The sequence below is a fragment of the Phascolarctos cinereus genome, unplaced genomic scaffold (assembly GCF_003287225.1).
Source record: "Phascolarctos cinereus isolate Bilbo 61053 unplaced genomic scaffold, phaCin_HiC Scaffold_2;HRSCAF=192, whole genome shotgun sequence".
In the NCBI taxonomy this organism is placed as follows: domain Eukaryota; kingdom Metazoa; phylum Chordata; class Mammalia; order Diprotodontia; family Phascolarctidae; genus Phascolarctos; species Phascolarctos cinereus.
Window position 1 is genome coordinate 87463003 of NW_027555625.1, and position 15325 is coordinate 87478327.

General features: G+C 37.7%; 1 protein-coding gene across 6 annotated transcripts in view; it reads left to right on the forward strand.

The window, feature by feature from the left end:
- Positions 1-15325, forward strand: part of EML4 (EMAP like 4) — a 181429-nt gene that overhangs the window by 125979 nt on the left and 40125 nt on the right. For all 6 annotated transcript variants that reach the window (XM_021001221.2, XM_078149491.1, XM_021001222.2 and 3 more), the window contains 3 exons: positions 320-454; positions 581-716; positions 15149-15300. In XM_021001221.2, coding sequence (XP_020856880.1) covers positions 320-454; positions 581-716; positions 15149-15300 — 423 coding nt within the window. The remainder of the gene's footprint in view (positions 1-319; positions 455-580; positions 717-15148; positions 15301-15325) is intronic.

Sequence of the window (15325 nt, forward strand, 5' to 3'; positions counted from 1 at the left end):
TATTCTTGCAATTGAGAGTTTTATTTTTCTGATTTTTATGAGTAGAAAAGATACTGATATTATGGTTTTACGTATTCTTTTACATAGTCTTTAGAAATCTCTTTAGAGAAATTAATAACCAAGTAGCAGTATTTAAACTCTATCTTAAACATCTTATTCTTCATTTCGCACCAAAAGAAAAAATAATCTGCACTTTGATATAGAAAAATGTCTTTTTCTTGAACTTTCACAGTTTTAGATTCTAAATAGTAGATAGAATTATTAAATTCATGACCAGAGGGTATACATCTTTTATAGTTTTGTCATTTTGTTTCCACAGACTACAAATGAAGTTGTTCTGGCTGTAGAATTCCATCCAACAGATGCAAATACAATAATAACATGTGGCAAATCTCATATCTTTTTTTGGACCTGGAATGGGAATTCACTAACAAGAAAACAAGGAATTTTTGGAGTAAGGAACAGAATATTATTAATTTAATTTAGAAAATGAAAACATAATACATTGAATTAGATAAAATATGCAGATATATTATGCAATATAGGAAATTTTCAAAATTCTTTTATTGTTTCATTGCAGAAATATGAAAAACCCAAATTTGTTCAGTGCTTAGCTTTCTTGGGGAATGGAGATGTTCTTACAGGAGACTCAGGTGGAATCATTCTTATATGGAACAAAACTACTGTAGAACCCACACCTGGGAAAGGACCTAAAGGTAGAGTGTGCTCTTCTGTCATAATTATTGCTTATTTCTTTTATATTGTCTGATTGCTCCTTCATTTCTTGTGTTCTTATCTTGATTATATGAGATGAAGATGCAACAGTACAGTATAAGAAGAAACTCCAAGACAGAGTGTTATTTTTTCTTTGAGGATTCCCTAACAACTGTTGGCTTTCCTAAGAAATATATTTTTTTGTAAATATGATTAATGCCATGCCACAAATATTTGATGGCTTGCTTTGCACATAGCTCTGATTTAAATGCAGTGATCAGTGTTTAAAAAAAAAAGCATGAGGTCAACCTAATACTAGTACCAACACTGACACTAGATGAGTGACCATGGACAAATCACTTGACATCCCTCAACTTCATTGCACTCATTTGTAAAATGAGATAATGTGTGTAAAACATTTTGTAAACCTTAAAATTTTACATAAATGTCAGCTAGTATTATTAAGACAGTCCCCAAGGAATTTAAAATATAGCTGAGGAAATAAGACACATGTGAAAAGTTAACTAGTACAAAGCAACATAATGAATGTTTCAGGAATGATAAAGAGTATGGCTACAAAAGCACTTACAAAAGAGGGGGAGATTATCCTGGACTGGTTTGGAACTAGGCAAATCTCCAGTCCCCTTGCAGTTTGAGAGCAGAGAGGATGTGTTTCTGACATTCCATGTTGGAATTCTGGACACATTGGTCACAGAAATATTATTCTAAATGATTCAATTCATTGAATAGTTACAAAGTGCCTATTGTGTGTAAGGTATTATGCTTTTAAGTGTCAGGGATGGAAATACAAAAATGAAATCATTTCTGCCATCAAGAAATTTACATTCTAGTAGGGAAAATTGAATACATACACAGATAAGTGTGATACAAGGGCAAAGGAGAGAGCCAGACAATATTCTTGAGGGAAAGAACACATTGGGAAAGGAAAACTTAAGTAAAAGTTGGTACCTGAATGATCTTTAAAGAAATTCTGAAAGGGGTACATGAGAAATTGAGTTTATAAGAGAACATTTATGCATGCATAGGATAGTAGATACTTATAGAATCTGATGAAATAGTAGCCTATTTTATCTGGTACTTTAAGGGAAATAATGTGAAATGGGCCTTGAAAAGTATGTTGTAAACAGATAGTGAATAATTTTGTTGGGTTTTCTGGGAACTTGATCATTCTGGAAAACAGTGCTTGTAATTCAGGGATTTTGTGCGGCTGTTTTCAGAGATACTCCTAGGGACCTGTAAATTTTCAGTTCTTCCAAGGTGGTATGATCAAGGGTGAGGTGTTTACTCCTTTCCTGGCCTATGCTCTAGTCTGTGAGTGACCACAGGCACTCTTTTCTGCCATGGAACTGTGAGGAGGATTCACTCTTCACCACCACTACAAGCTCCACCATACCAGCATTCCTCCTCGCCCCAGGACCACCACCCAGAACTGTGACCCAGATCCAAGCACAGGCAAAGCAAGAGAATCCTGCCTCAGCACCAGCAAAGAGATCCGTGCAATCGTCCTCTGATCAGCCACTTGATTCCCCCTCAGTCTGTGGGCCTGAAGCTCTGGAAGCAGCCTCCGCCCCAGGGCTGCAGTCGGGGACTAGGGCTGGGACCGACCTTCTCTCTCACCACAGTCATAGACTTTTCCTACTGACCTTCTAAGCTGTCTTTGGTGTTTATGGGTTGAGAAGTCTGGAAACCACCACAGCTGCCCATGATTCAGTCCTCTGAGGGCTGCTCCAGGTTCACTGAGGCCTGTTTTGCCTGCATGCCCATGCTGAACTGCACTCCTCTCCCCTCCCAGTGCAGCAGACCTTTTCAGTCAACCATCCAGGTTGTCTTGGGCTGGAAGTTTGTTTCATTCTATCTTTTGGGGGTTCTGCTGCATTAGAATTTGTTTAGAGCCATTTTTTTGATGGATATTTGGAGGGGTTTGGGGGAGAGCTAAATTAAGTCACTGCTTTTACTCTGCCATTGTGGCTCCCCAGTGCTTGTAATTCAAAATGTATTTTCCCATAGAAGCAACTTATGTAAAAATATTGCCTGGGGGACCTACAGTATGAAAGTTGAGGCCTGCCTATACTTGAAAGATATTGTATATTTAGTGAAAAGTACATAGGCCTTGGAGTTGGGGGAGACATGGTTTCATATGTGAGCTGTGAACATTTAGTAATCATATGACCATGGGCAAGTCACTAACTTCCCCCTGAGCTTCAGCTTCCTCCCTTATAAGATGGGGATAAAAATACTATATGAGTATGAATAATTTTGGTTGTTGGAAGGAGTAAAATGGTTTTCTTTTCTGACTTATATTTCAGAGTTTTCACTAAAACAGAATAGTCTTTGTAGAATCCAGAACAAGGAGAGACTGTGCACCTCAGTAACACTGGATCTGAGTTCTGTCACACAGAAGCCTAAACCCAGAATGCAAGAATAACAGGTGTCCAATGGAAGTTTTGTCGGTCATTATCCAGGTTCAGGTCACAGATCTAGGGCTGACAAAGGACGAGACCTCCCAGGTGTGTGCATAGGAGTAGCAGTCCTAGGTAAGGAGTAGATGGGGTCCTACCCCCTGTTTACTGAGCAAGGAGTAAGTTCAAAGCAAGTAGCAGCTTTGTGGCTCAGACCCCAGAAGAGGAACAGGATCTTAGTTCCAGTTTCTCACCCAGTCTGAAGCCTACAGAGGATTTACCATGTCAGAAATCCCAGACCAAAAGGAAGCGTATAGTCCTATTTTTCTGAACCAGCAGTGCTTTCCAACTTTTGGTAGTGGCCAACTCTAGCAGTAGTCAAATGTGCTCAGACCCAGAACTAGAAAAGGAACTTGCAGTTATCAGATGTTGCCCTGGATTTTAAGAGTTAAATGAAATGAGAGCACAAGAGGAAAAAATCGGGAAAGAAATGAGAGCTATGGAAGAAAGAATTGGAAAGGGAATTAACAGTTTGGCACAAGAAGTACAAAACTGCAGAAGCAACAAACTCCTTGGAAATCAGAATGGGATAGAAACTAATGACTCCACAAGATAACAAAAAGTTTTAAAATCGAAGGACTGAAAACAAAAAATGTGAGGTATCTTCTAGTAAAAACACCTGACCTGTAAAACAAAGCAGAGAGAGAATTTAAGAATCTTTGGCTGGAGGGGCAGCTAGGTGGTGGTGCAGTGATAGAGCTCCGGCTTTGGAGTCAGAAGGACCTGAGTTCAAATGTATCCTCAGACACTTGACACTTTTACTAGCTGTGTGACCCTGGGCAAGTCACTTTAACCCCAGTTGCCTCAGCAAAAAGCAAAAAGAATCTTTGGACTAAAGCCATGACCAAAAAAAGAGCCTAGAGATGACATTTCATAAATTAAGAAAATACCCAGGTCTCTTAGAATCAGAGGGCAAGGTAGAAATATGAAGAATCCACTAGTCACTTTCTGAAAGAAACCCATAAAAACTCCTAGGAATGTCATAGCCAAAATCCAGAGCTTCAAGATAAGAAAAATGCAGCAAGCAGCAAAAAAGAAAGAATTCAAACACCAAGTAGCCACAGGCTTCCAACCAAGAATAACTTATCTAACAATATTTGAGTATAACTCTAGAGGGGAAAAAATGGACCATTATTGAAATGCCTTCCAAACATTTCTGATGAAAAGACTAGAGCGTCATAGAAATTCTGAAGTGCAAACATAGTAGTTAAGAGAAGCATAAAAAGATATAAGCATGAATGAACTCTCATAAGGGACTAAACAAGGATGAATCACTTACATTCCAATATTAGGAGATAATAAATGAGTCCCTTCTGAACCATCAGGAGTCAGAGAGGGAGTCTAATTAGAGAAAGAGCCTGGGAGTGTTACTGTTATGTCTTGATGATCTTGAAAGAAGAATGGAAAGGGAAAGGAAGAGGAATACACAACTGGGGTTACAAGGTGGAAAAGGAAAGTAATGTTAAGGAAAATTTTCTCACATAGTCTGTAGACTAGTAGAAATCTATACACACAATAAGGAAGGGGGTGGGGGCAGTGGAATATGTCTGAACCTCATTCTCATCTGAACTGGGCAAAAGAAGGAAAAATGTACACACACATCTGGGTATAGAAATACATTTTACTTAGCAAGGAAACCGGAGGGAAAGGGAAGAAAGAGAGATGAGAGGGAGACTAAATTAAGGAAGGGATTTGTCTTGAGCAAAACAAACTTTAAGGTTATATAAAATATTTATAACTCTTATTTTACATTTATTTAATATTTTAATTTTGTGAAAACAACTTTTAACATTCATTTTTTAAAATTTTGAATTCCAAATTCTTTCCTTCCCTTTTCTTCACCTTTATTGAGAAGGCAAACAATTTGATAAAGATTATACATGTACAGTCATGCAAAACATATTTCCATATTAGTCATGTTGTGAAAGAGAACACAGACAAAGAAAAATACATTTTTAAAAAGTCTGCTCCGATCTGCATCAAGACTCCATCAGTTCTTTGTCTGGAAATTGATAGCGTTTTTCATAAGTCCTTCAGAATTATCTTGGATCATTGAATTGCTGAGAATTGCTAAGTCATCCACAGTTGATCTGTGCTGTTACAATGTACAATGTTCTTCTCCTGGTTCTGCTCATTTAACTTTGAATTAGTCCTACTCATTTCTTATAGTACAATAGCATTCCATCACAATCATATACCACAACTTGTTCAGCCATTCCCCAATTGATGGGCATCCCTTCAATTTCCAATTCTTTGCCACCACAAAAAGAGATACTATAAATATTTATGTACATATAGTTTCTTTTCCTTTTTGTTTTTTATCTCTTTGGGATAACAGACCTACTAGTGTTATTATTGAGTCAAAGGGTGTTCATGGTTTTTATAGCTCTTTGAGTGTAGTTCCAAATTGTTTTCCAGAATGGTTGAACCAGTTCACAACTCCGCTAACAGTGTACCATTATGTCAGTTTTCCCACATCCCTTCCAACATTTATCCTTTTTCTTTTCTGTCATGTTAGCCAATCTGATAAGTGTGGGGTGGAACATCAGAGTTGTTTTAATTTGCATTTCTCAATAATGATTGACAGTGCTTTTTTCGTATGACTATATAGGTAGTCTGAAAACTGCCTGTTCATATCCTTTGACCACTCATCATTTGGGGGAATGGATGTTATTTTTTATGAATTTGACTCATTTCTCTATACATTTGAAAAATGAAGCCTTTGTCAGAGAAACTTGCTATAAAAATTTTTTCACAGTTATGATTACTGTGTATTTCTCTCTATCTTATTTTTCCCCTGTTTATCCTATTCCATCTCTCTCTTCTCAAAAGTGTTTTGCTTCTGACTACTACCACCTCCCCAAATCCACCCTCCCTTCTATCAGCCTCTTCCCCACTCCCACCCCCCCCCCCCAGCCTTCTCTTGTCTTTTTGTCTTCCTACTTCCCTATAGGGTAAGACAGATTTCTATATCCAACTAAGTGTGTACGTTATTCCTTCTTTGTGCCATTTCCAATGAGAATAAGGATTGAGCAATACTCACCTCCCCCTATGTTTCCTTTGCTATAATAGATCTTTTGTGCCTCTTCATGTGAGATAATTTACCCCATGCTACCTGTCCCTTCCTTTTTCTCCCAGTGCATTCCTGTTCCTTACTCCTTAATTTTGTTTTTTTTTTTTTTTAATATAACATCTCATCAATGTCAACTTATACCCACACCCTTTGTCTATGTATATACCTTCTAACCGTCCCAATTGTAATATAGTTGAGTTTTTTGGGGTTGTTGTTGGTAGTGGTGGTTTTTGGTTTTGGTTTTTTTTTTTTAAAGGCAATCAGGGTTAAGTGACTTGCCCAGGGTCATACAGCTAGTGTCAAGTGTTTGGTCTGAGGCCAGATTTGAACTCAGTCTCCTGACTTCAGGGCCAGTGCTCTATCCACTGCACCACCTAGCTGCCCCTTGTAATATAGTTCTTAAAGAGTTACAAATATCTTCTCATGTAGGGATGTAAACAATATAACCTTTATTGAATCATCTCCTATGTTTTCTTTTTCCTGTTTATCTTTTTATGCTTTTCTTGAGTCTTATATTTGAAAATCAAATTTTCTATTTAGCTCTGGTCTCTATTAGGAATGCTTGAAAGTCGTTGGTTTCATTGAATGGCCATTTTTCCCCCTGAAGGATTATGCTCAGTTTCATTAGGTAGGTGATTCTTGGTTGTAATCCTAGCTCCTTTGCCTTCTGGAATATCCTATTCCAAGTCCTCCAGTCCTTTAATGAAGAAACTGCTTGATCCTGTGTAATCCTGGCTGTGGCTCCATGATATTTGAATTTCTTTTTTCTGGCTGCTTGCAATATTTTCTCCTTGACCTGGGGGCCCTGGAATTTGGCTAGAAATGTTCCTGAGAGTTTTCATTTTGGGATCTCTTTCAGGAGATGATTGGTGGATTCTTTCAGTTTCTTTTTACTCACTGGTTCTAGGATATTAGGGCTTCTTGACTTCTTCAAATATGATGTCCAGACTTTTTGGATCATGGCTTTCAGGTAGTCCAGTAATTCTTAAATGATCTCTCCTGGTTCTATATTCCAGGTCAGTTGTTTTTCCAATAAGATATTTCAATTTTCTTTTGTTCTATTCTTTTGTTTTTGTTTGATTTTTTAAAAATTAGTTTTGAATTATCAACAGTCACTTCCATAAGCTTTTGAGTTTTAAATTTTTCTCCACCTCCCTCCCCAGGACAGCACACAATCTGATATAGGCTATACATATATATTCCTACTAAACATATTTTCACATTAGAGATGTTGTAAGTAAGAATTAGAACCAATAGGAGGAACCACCAGAAAGAGGAAAACAAAACACAACAGAAGAAAAAAAAATAGCAAATAGTATGCTTCAGTCTGCATTCAAACTCCATAGTTCTTTCTTCTTTGTGGATAGCATTTTCTATCATGAGGCCTTTGGACACGTCTTAGATCCTTGTATTGCTAAGAAGGATTAAGTTTATCAATATTAGTCATCACACAATATGCCTGTTATTGTGTACAACATTCTCCTGGTTCTGTTCACTTCACTCAGCATCAGACCATACAAGTCTTCCCAGGGTTTTCTGAAGTCAGCCTGTTCATCATTTCTTATAGCACATAGTATTCTGTTACATTCATATACCACAACTTGTTCAGCCGTTCCCCAATTTCCAATTCTTTGCCACCACAAAAAGAGCTGCTATAAATATTTTTGTACAGGTGGGTCCTTTTCCCATTTGTATGATCTCTCTGGGATATAGCCCTAGAAGTGCTGTTGCTGGGTCAAAGGGTATACACATTTTTATAGCCCTTTGGGCATAGTTCCAAATTGCTCTCCAGAATGGTTGAATTTCACAACTCCACCAACAGTGCATTAGTGTTCCATTTTTCCCACATCTCCAGCATTTATCATTTTCTTGTTTTGTCATCTTGGCCAATCTGATAGGTATGATATGGTACCTCAGAGTTGTTTTGATTTGCATTTCTGTAATCAATAGTGATTTAGAGCATTTTTTCATATGGTTCTAGGTGGCTTTAATTTCTTCATCTGAGAACAGCCTGTTCATATCTTTTGACCATTTATGTTTGATTAATTCTTGATATTTCATTAGCTTCTGCTTTCCACTTGCTGTTCTGATTGTTAAGGAGTTATTTTCTTTAGCTAGCTTTTGTACCTCCTTTTCCATTTAGCCAATTCTACTTTTTAAGGAGTTGTTTTCTTGGGGCAGCAAAGTGGTGCAGTGGAAAGAGCACTGGCCCTGGATTCAAGAGGACCTGAGTTCAAATCCGGCCTCAGACACATAACACTTACTAGCTGTGTGACCCTGGGCAAGTCACTTAACCCCATGGCCTAGCCAAAAGGAAAAAAAGAGAAAAAAAGGAGATTTTTTTCTTCAGTGGGTTTTTGTACACCTTTGTACACCTTTTTCCATTTTTTTTGTGCTTCCTTTACCAAGGTATTGACTCTCCTTTCATGATTCTCTTGCATCACCCTCACTTCTTTTCCCAGTTTTTCTTCTGTCTCTCTTATTTGATTTTTAAAACATATCCTTTTTAAATTCTTCTAAGAGTTCTTTTTGGGCCTGAGACCAATTCACATTTTGCTTTGAGGCTTCACTTGTCAGCATTTTGACATTGTTGTCCTCTTTGAAGTTTGTGTTTAGATCTTCCCTGTTGCCGTAATAGCTTTCTGTGGTCAGAAGTTTTGTTTGTTACTCATTTGTCAGCCTATTTCTTGACTTTTAAAGTTGAACTCTGCTCCTGGAGAACACTGTCCCAAGCTTCTTGCAGGGGGCCAATGGCCTAGCCATTGACCTTTTGCATGGGGTTTCCAGGCCCAGCCATTCACCTTCTACATTGGAGTCTCCATGCCTGGCCACTGGACTGCTGTGCCAGGGTCTAGAAGCCTGACAGATGTCCAGCTGTGGTGCTGGCCTACTGTGCCAGAAGCCACAGGGCCTCAGTTGCCGGCCTATGCTAGGACTAAGGGCCTCTTTCTGGCTTACCTGGATGCCTCCTTCACTGGGCTGTGCTCAACACCACCACCACCCCCCTTTATTGGAGTGAGAAAGACCTTTCCTGCAATCTTTCTAAGTTGTCTTGGGCTGGAAAATTGTTTCACCCTGCCTTTTTGCGGGTTCTGCTGTTCTACAGTTCACTTTGAGGCATTATTTTAAGTTGTTTGGAGGGGAATTTGGGAGATCCCAAGCAAGTCCCTGCCTTTTCTCCACCATCTTGGCTCCCTACTCCATAAAATGGTCTTTTTTTAGATAAATGTGTGTTTGACATTCATGCTGCATAGCCAGCCCATTGGAGTTGCACTCTCTGAAGTAGAGTTTGAATGTTTGGCAGTTAAGCTCAAGAATGGCCCTCAGTGTCTGGTACCTTATTTTGCCAGGTAATCTTTAGAATCTGCCTGAGACAGTTCAAATGGAAGCAGTTCAGTTTTCTGGCATGGCATTTGTAGACTGTCTAGGTTTAACAGGCATACAACAATGAAGCTTCAGCAGATGGCTCTGTAAGACCTTCATCTTGGTATGCATCCTATACCTCTTCTTTCTCACACTTTCTTTTGGAACCTTCCAAACACTTAAGCATGCGCATCAGGCACACCCTGGTAAAACCATCTTGGTAGACGGGCTAAACCAGATTGAGGGTAACTGATGAGCCTCAGACTTATCAGTGATTTTGGGGGCTGTCTACCCCTACCAAATGGGTGGGCAAGAGCAGTTTGTTCCAATGGGCCATGAAGGTGGTGGTGGAAGCAGGTGCTGGGAAGGCCTTTGAGCTTGGTCAGACATTGAAGACACCAAGGTCATCCAGGAAAAAGATAGAGACAGGGAAGGGCTGGTTAAAGAGTTAGGAGTATGATATCATAGAAGCAAAAGGATAGAGTATCCGAAAGGAGATGTTAAAAAATATCAAATGCTGCAGAGAGGTCAAAAAAGGATGAGGATTGAAAAGAACTATTGTATTTAGAGATTAGAAGGTCACTTAGGTGACTTTTGAGAAAGCAGTTTCAATAGAATGGTTGGACAAGAAGCCTGTTGCAAGGAGTTAAAGTGAAAGTGGATCACACATAAGCTACAGAATTAATAATAGTGTCAAATAAGAATGTCATTTATATAACATTTTAAGGTTTGCAACCATTTGCATTACAAATATTATCTCATTTTGTCCTCACAACAATCCCTGGGAGGTAAGTGCTATAATTATCACCTTTTAGCAGATTAAGAAACTGAGGCAGACAGAGGTTAAGTGACTTCCCCAGGGTCACACCACCAGTAAGTGTCTAAGACTATATTTGAATCCAGGTCTTACTGATTCCAGGTCCAACACTCTTGTCTACACTAGCAACCTCGCATCTAAGAGCCTTAAACATCCTGGCTACTTTTCAGAAAATCTCCTTCACCTTTGTATCTATTATATTCAGTTGAGCTTTACACACAATGTGAATAGGAATTCCATGCGACTATGTTGAAATAATATTATGTATCATTATGTGCTGCAGTTTTTCAGTATGAAAAGAGACTTAATCTGATTTTGTTCCAGAGTTTCCACAATTTGTGTTATTTTGTATCTCTGGTCCAGCACTAATATATTCCGTTAATATATTTCAAACTCAAAAGTATTCCAAGGATGAATTAATTTGGGAAGTGTTAGACTACGGAAACACCAGTATAAATCTGATGTCTAAGCATGATGGCCAAATGTGGCAGAAATATAAGTCATCCTCTCAGCCACATAAGCATTACAAAGAAGTCCTGAAAATACATTTTATTTGACAGTCAGGGTTAGCTTATGTTTTATGGAAACTTTTATTTGAGTTAAATATTCAGCTAAATAAAAAGAGGGTATATTTCAGTTAAGCTTCCACAAATTGGTGCAGTTAAGCCAGAAGGCACAGTAACTTAAATTCAAGCATCATAATTTTTCTTGGCGATCACTTTACACATTATTTGGTTTAAACTAATATGCCAGTAATAGAGCCCTGCAAAAAATCATTTGGCTATAGCCAAAAAAAACTCATTTGTTAATCAGTTTTATGTATAAATACTATCTGAAAGGAAACTTACCACAGATTTGAGTTTAAACTTGAAGTATAAAGATTCTTTTAATTATATTGTTAGATCATTTAGGAAATTTATTGGAAAAAATCCACTGGAATGTAAGATTGTATGAAGTCTGTTGATGTTTAGCCAACTTTAAGTCTGACATTAGCATATAAAAGTCTGCCATATTAGGCCATAAGTACCTAAGAAGTCTTTTTGCTGTCAAAATATGTAGGACAGTTGTATTGTAAGCCTGTATTTAGGAGAGTAGAGGCTCTGGAAGATTTTGGTGGAAATCAGTAAACTATGCCTTTACATTTTGTGATTGTTTAACATAAATTATCTTGATTTTTATAGTAATATATTAACTCCTTAACAGAAGTTGTCTACTTTCTGTCTTCTTTATAGCTATGTGATCAAGAATAGCAAAACAAGCCCTTTGCATTGTTAAATGTATATTGAAACTTGTAGCTGACTATATAGAAGAGAACACAGTTATGTATTGTTATAATGTCTAAAGTATTTTCAGGTGATATGTGCTGAAGTCAGCTAATGAGATTAATGTTCTGAATAGATAACTTGTTAGATATCTACTCTCTTCTTTGGATTTGGGCAAATCTCTTCCTTTCTTCCTGTCCAGTTATAGCCACCAATGAAATAATTGTAGATGCATTATCTTGTTGGACCATATTTGTAAATTAGACAAAGAAACTCTTGTGTTTGTAGCTAAATTTTTTAGGATACTGTTAAGCAGTCCTAAAATTTTTTTTAACTGATTGGCAGGATCTTCTCTCCTACTTTTTCTGTAGAAAATGTATTCAATAATCATTAACTATCAGAACTAGAAATTAGCTTAGTCCTGCATTGAATACAACTCACTCCTTTTTCTTTGTTTTTTTTATTTTAGGCAATTGGGGTTAAGTGACTTGACCAGGGTCACACAGCTAGTAAGTGGCACATGTTTGGTCTGAGGCTAGATTGAATTCAGGTCCTCCTGCCTCCAGGGAAGGTGTTCTATCCACTGCACCACCTAGCTGCCCCCAACTCACTCCTTTAAAAGATGAAAAAAAAAAACAAGGCCCACAGAAAAGTGACTTCTAGCTTCAGGTCACTTGGCTAGTTAATGTGAGAGCTGGAACTAAACCCCTAGTCTTTGAACTCCCTGTCTGATGTTCTTCTACTGTGCCACACTACCTCTCTCAATTCTGCCTCCTTTTGATTTTCTTCCTTTAATTCTGCAAGATATAATTGCCCAGAAAAGTGTTCTACCTTCAAAGCCCTACAAACCAATGGGCAGGAAAGGTTTTTTCCCTGAACTGATCACATACACACACATCAAAATCTAAGAATTACAGTTCTGTTCCTTTCTATGAACTTAGAAAAGAGGGTCATAAGGAAGCTAGGTGGCATAGTGGATACAGCACTGGCCCTGGGGTTAGGAAGACCTGACTTCAAATGTGGCCTCAGATACATAGTAGCTACGTGACCCTGGGCAAGTCACTTAACCCTAATTGTTTCTCAAAAAAAAAAGTCACATTTTGCATCCCCAAAAGGCTTGTTACAACCTTTAAACTTTCCAGCATTTATAGAGAAATGGAAAGCCTATCATCCTACTTGGATTAAACCCTATTATTAAAAATCTACTCTCTAGCACTGTATTAGTGCTATAAATCCTATGTCACATATGAGCCTTATAATGGTAAGAGCATTAGTCCTGGAATCAGAAGACTTGTTTCACCTCCCACAAACCAGGTACCCAAACTTCCACAAGGCATTTAACTTCTCTGTACTCAAGTTTCCCTCTCTGGTTTGTTTATATTTTTTTTTAAAAGGCAGTATCTGTTATTATAAGGAGATTATAGGAAGGATAGGAAGTATAACTTAAAAACAGTGACAAAAAATAGACTTCTGTGTGGTTTTTGGGAAAGTCTTGCTGCTTTAATAGTCCTGCTGTGTTTACTGTTTGTTGACTACAAAAAAAAATCAATTTTGTGGTTACTTTATAGTCATTATATATCAAAGCACTTTGAAAAGTTTAAGATGGTTCACCCAAGGATAGTTAAACTTTTATTGAGCGTGTGCTGTGTGCTTAGCACTTTGCTAGATAGGGACATGCAAGGAAGGAATGTGTGGCAGAGTGGAGAAAGTGTTGGGCTTACTATGGCATAAATACCAAAGATTACAAACACATGGAGTTTTTATTGGGGTTTGTTTTTTGTTTTTTGTTTTGGTTGGTACACATTGCTAGAAATTATTTTCTCTAAGGCTTTGAGAAGTGGAAGTTAAGTAGCTAATATCTAGCTTCTCTCTAACTTAAGTGTGAAGAACTTTTTTTCCTTTTCTTTTTCTTTTTCCTATTCTTTTTTTAAAGTGGGGAAGCAATCAGGGTTACACGATTTGCCCAGAGTCATACAGCTAGTAAGTGTCTGAAGCTGTTTTTGAACTTAGGTCCTCCTGACTCCAGGGCTAGTGCTCTATCTATAGCACCACCTAGCCATCCCCAAAGAACTTTTCCTAATCTAGTAAGGAAGGGAAAGGACCTGATATGCATGACTTCATTCCCCCTCCTTTCTTCCTTTAAGCTCTCTAGTCAGGTTTCAGAAGTTAAATAGTTCCTAATTTGGGGGTGATAGGGATTTTGAGGACATAAGGAAGGATAATTGCTTCTTGGCAGCAAAAAAGTAGGGCTGTGGAGAACTCAACTCTTCATCACATTGGAAACTTCAGCATCAAAAACTGATAGGTTTTATCAGTGGAAATGCCGTTAAAGAATAAGTAGTGCCATCTGCTTTGATATTGTACCCTAAGGACCATGAGACTTTTCCATCTGATTTGAAACTGTGACCTTCCATATGTGTTGTCTTCCCCATTAGAATATGAGTTCCTCAAGAGCAGAGATTGTCTTGTTTCTCTCTGTGTATCTCCAGGGATTAGCATAGAGCTTTTCATGTAGTAAGTTCTTAGTAAATGCTCTTTTAAAAATTCATTCATCACCTTTTGCAAAGCAAACAACCCACAATTTAATATTTTTATTTTAAAGAGTAAGTAGATAGGGACCATTAAAACTATTTTTTGTTAATGATTACTCATTGTAAAGAATAGAACAGAAAATCACTCTTCCTAGGAGCCGTTAGGACATATAAATAGATGTAGTAGAGAACTCGTGGGATTGAACCTACATTATTTTGTACCAGATCTCATTTTGCTTATTATATTAGCTTGACATTGAAGGTAATTTGTCTCAGTAATTTAAATGAAAGAATTAATCAAATCAGTGATCAAGCATTAGAAACATATGGTTTAACAGGCACTATGCTAAGTGCTGAGTACACAAATAAAAGATAGCAAGATAATTCTTGCCCACAAGAAGCTTGCATTCTGATGGGTACAACAACGCATAAAAAAGGAGCTATAAAAAATAAATATAAAAATAAAAAAGGAGCTAGAAAATAGCGGGGGGGGGGGGCGGGAGATTATATCCACATGGTTTGAGACAATCGGGAAGTACCTTTGAGACCTTGTTCTACACAACATAAAGCAAAAGCTCACCTACCAAAGTCTAAGCACCCAGAGGCAGAGTGAGATTATTAAGGTGGCAAACAGTTTTTAAAACATGTTGAAATAGAAGGGCAGGGGTAATACATTCTTAACTATTTTAGGTATTTAGCACTTATTAATTTTAATGCTCAGATTTCTACAATAAATTTAGAATATATCCTTAATATCCTCTCTATAATTTTGTTTTTCTGATTTGTTGAATCATCTCAGTATCCTGATTTGTTGTTCTGCATGTTTCTGTTCCTAATTTTGCTCAGTAATTCTAAAGACTTTGATGAAAAATGGAATAGCCAATGTTATTTCTTCCTCTCCATCTTAGGTGTATATCAAATAGTCAAACAAATCAAAGCTCATGATGGCAGTGTCTTCACGCTTTGTCAAATGAGGAATGGGATGCTACTAACTGGAGGAGGGAAAGACAGAAAAGTAATTTTGTGGGATCATGACCTAAATCCTGAAAGAGAAATAGAGGTAAGAGGGGAGACTTTGATCCTAC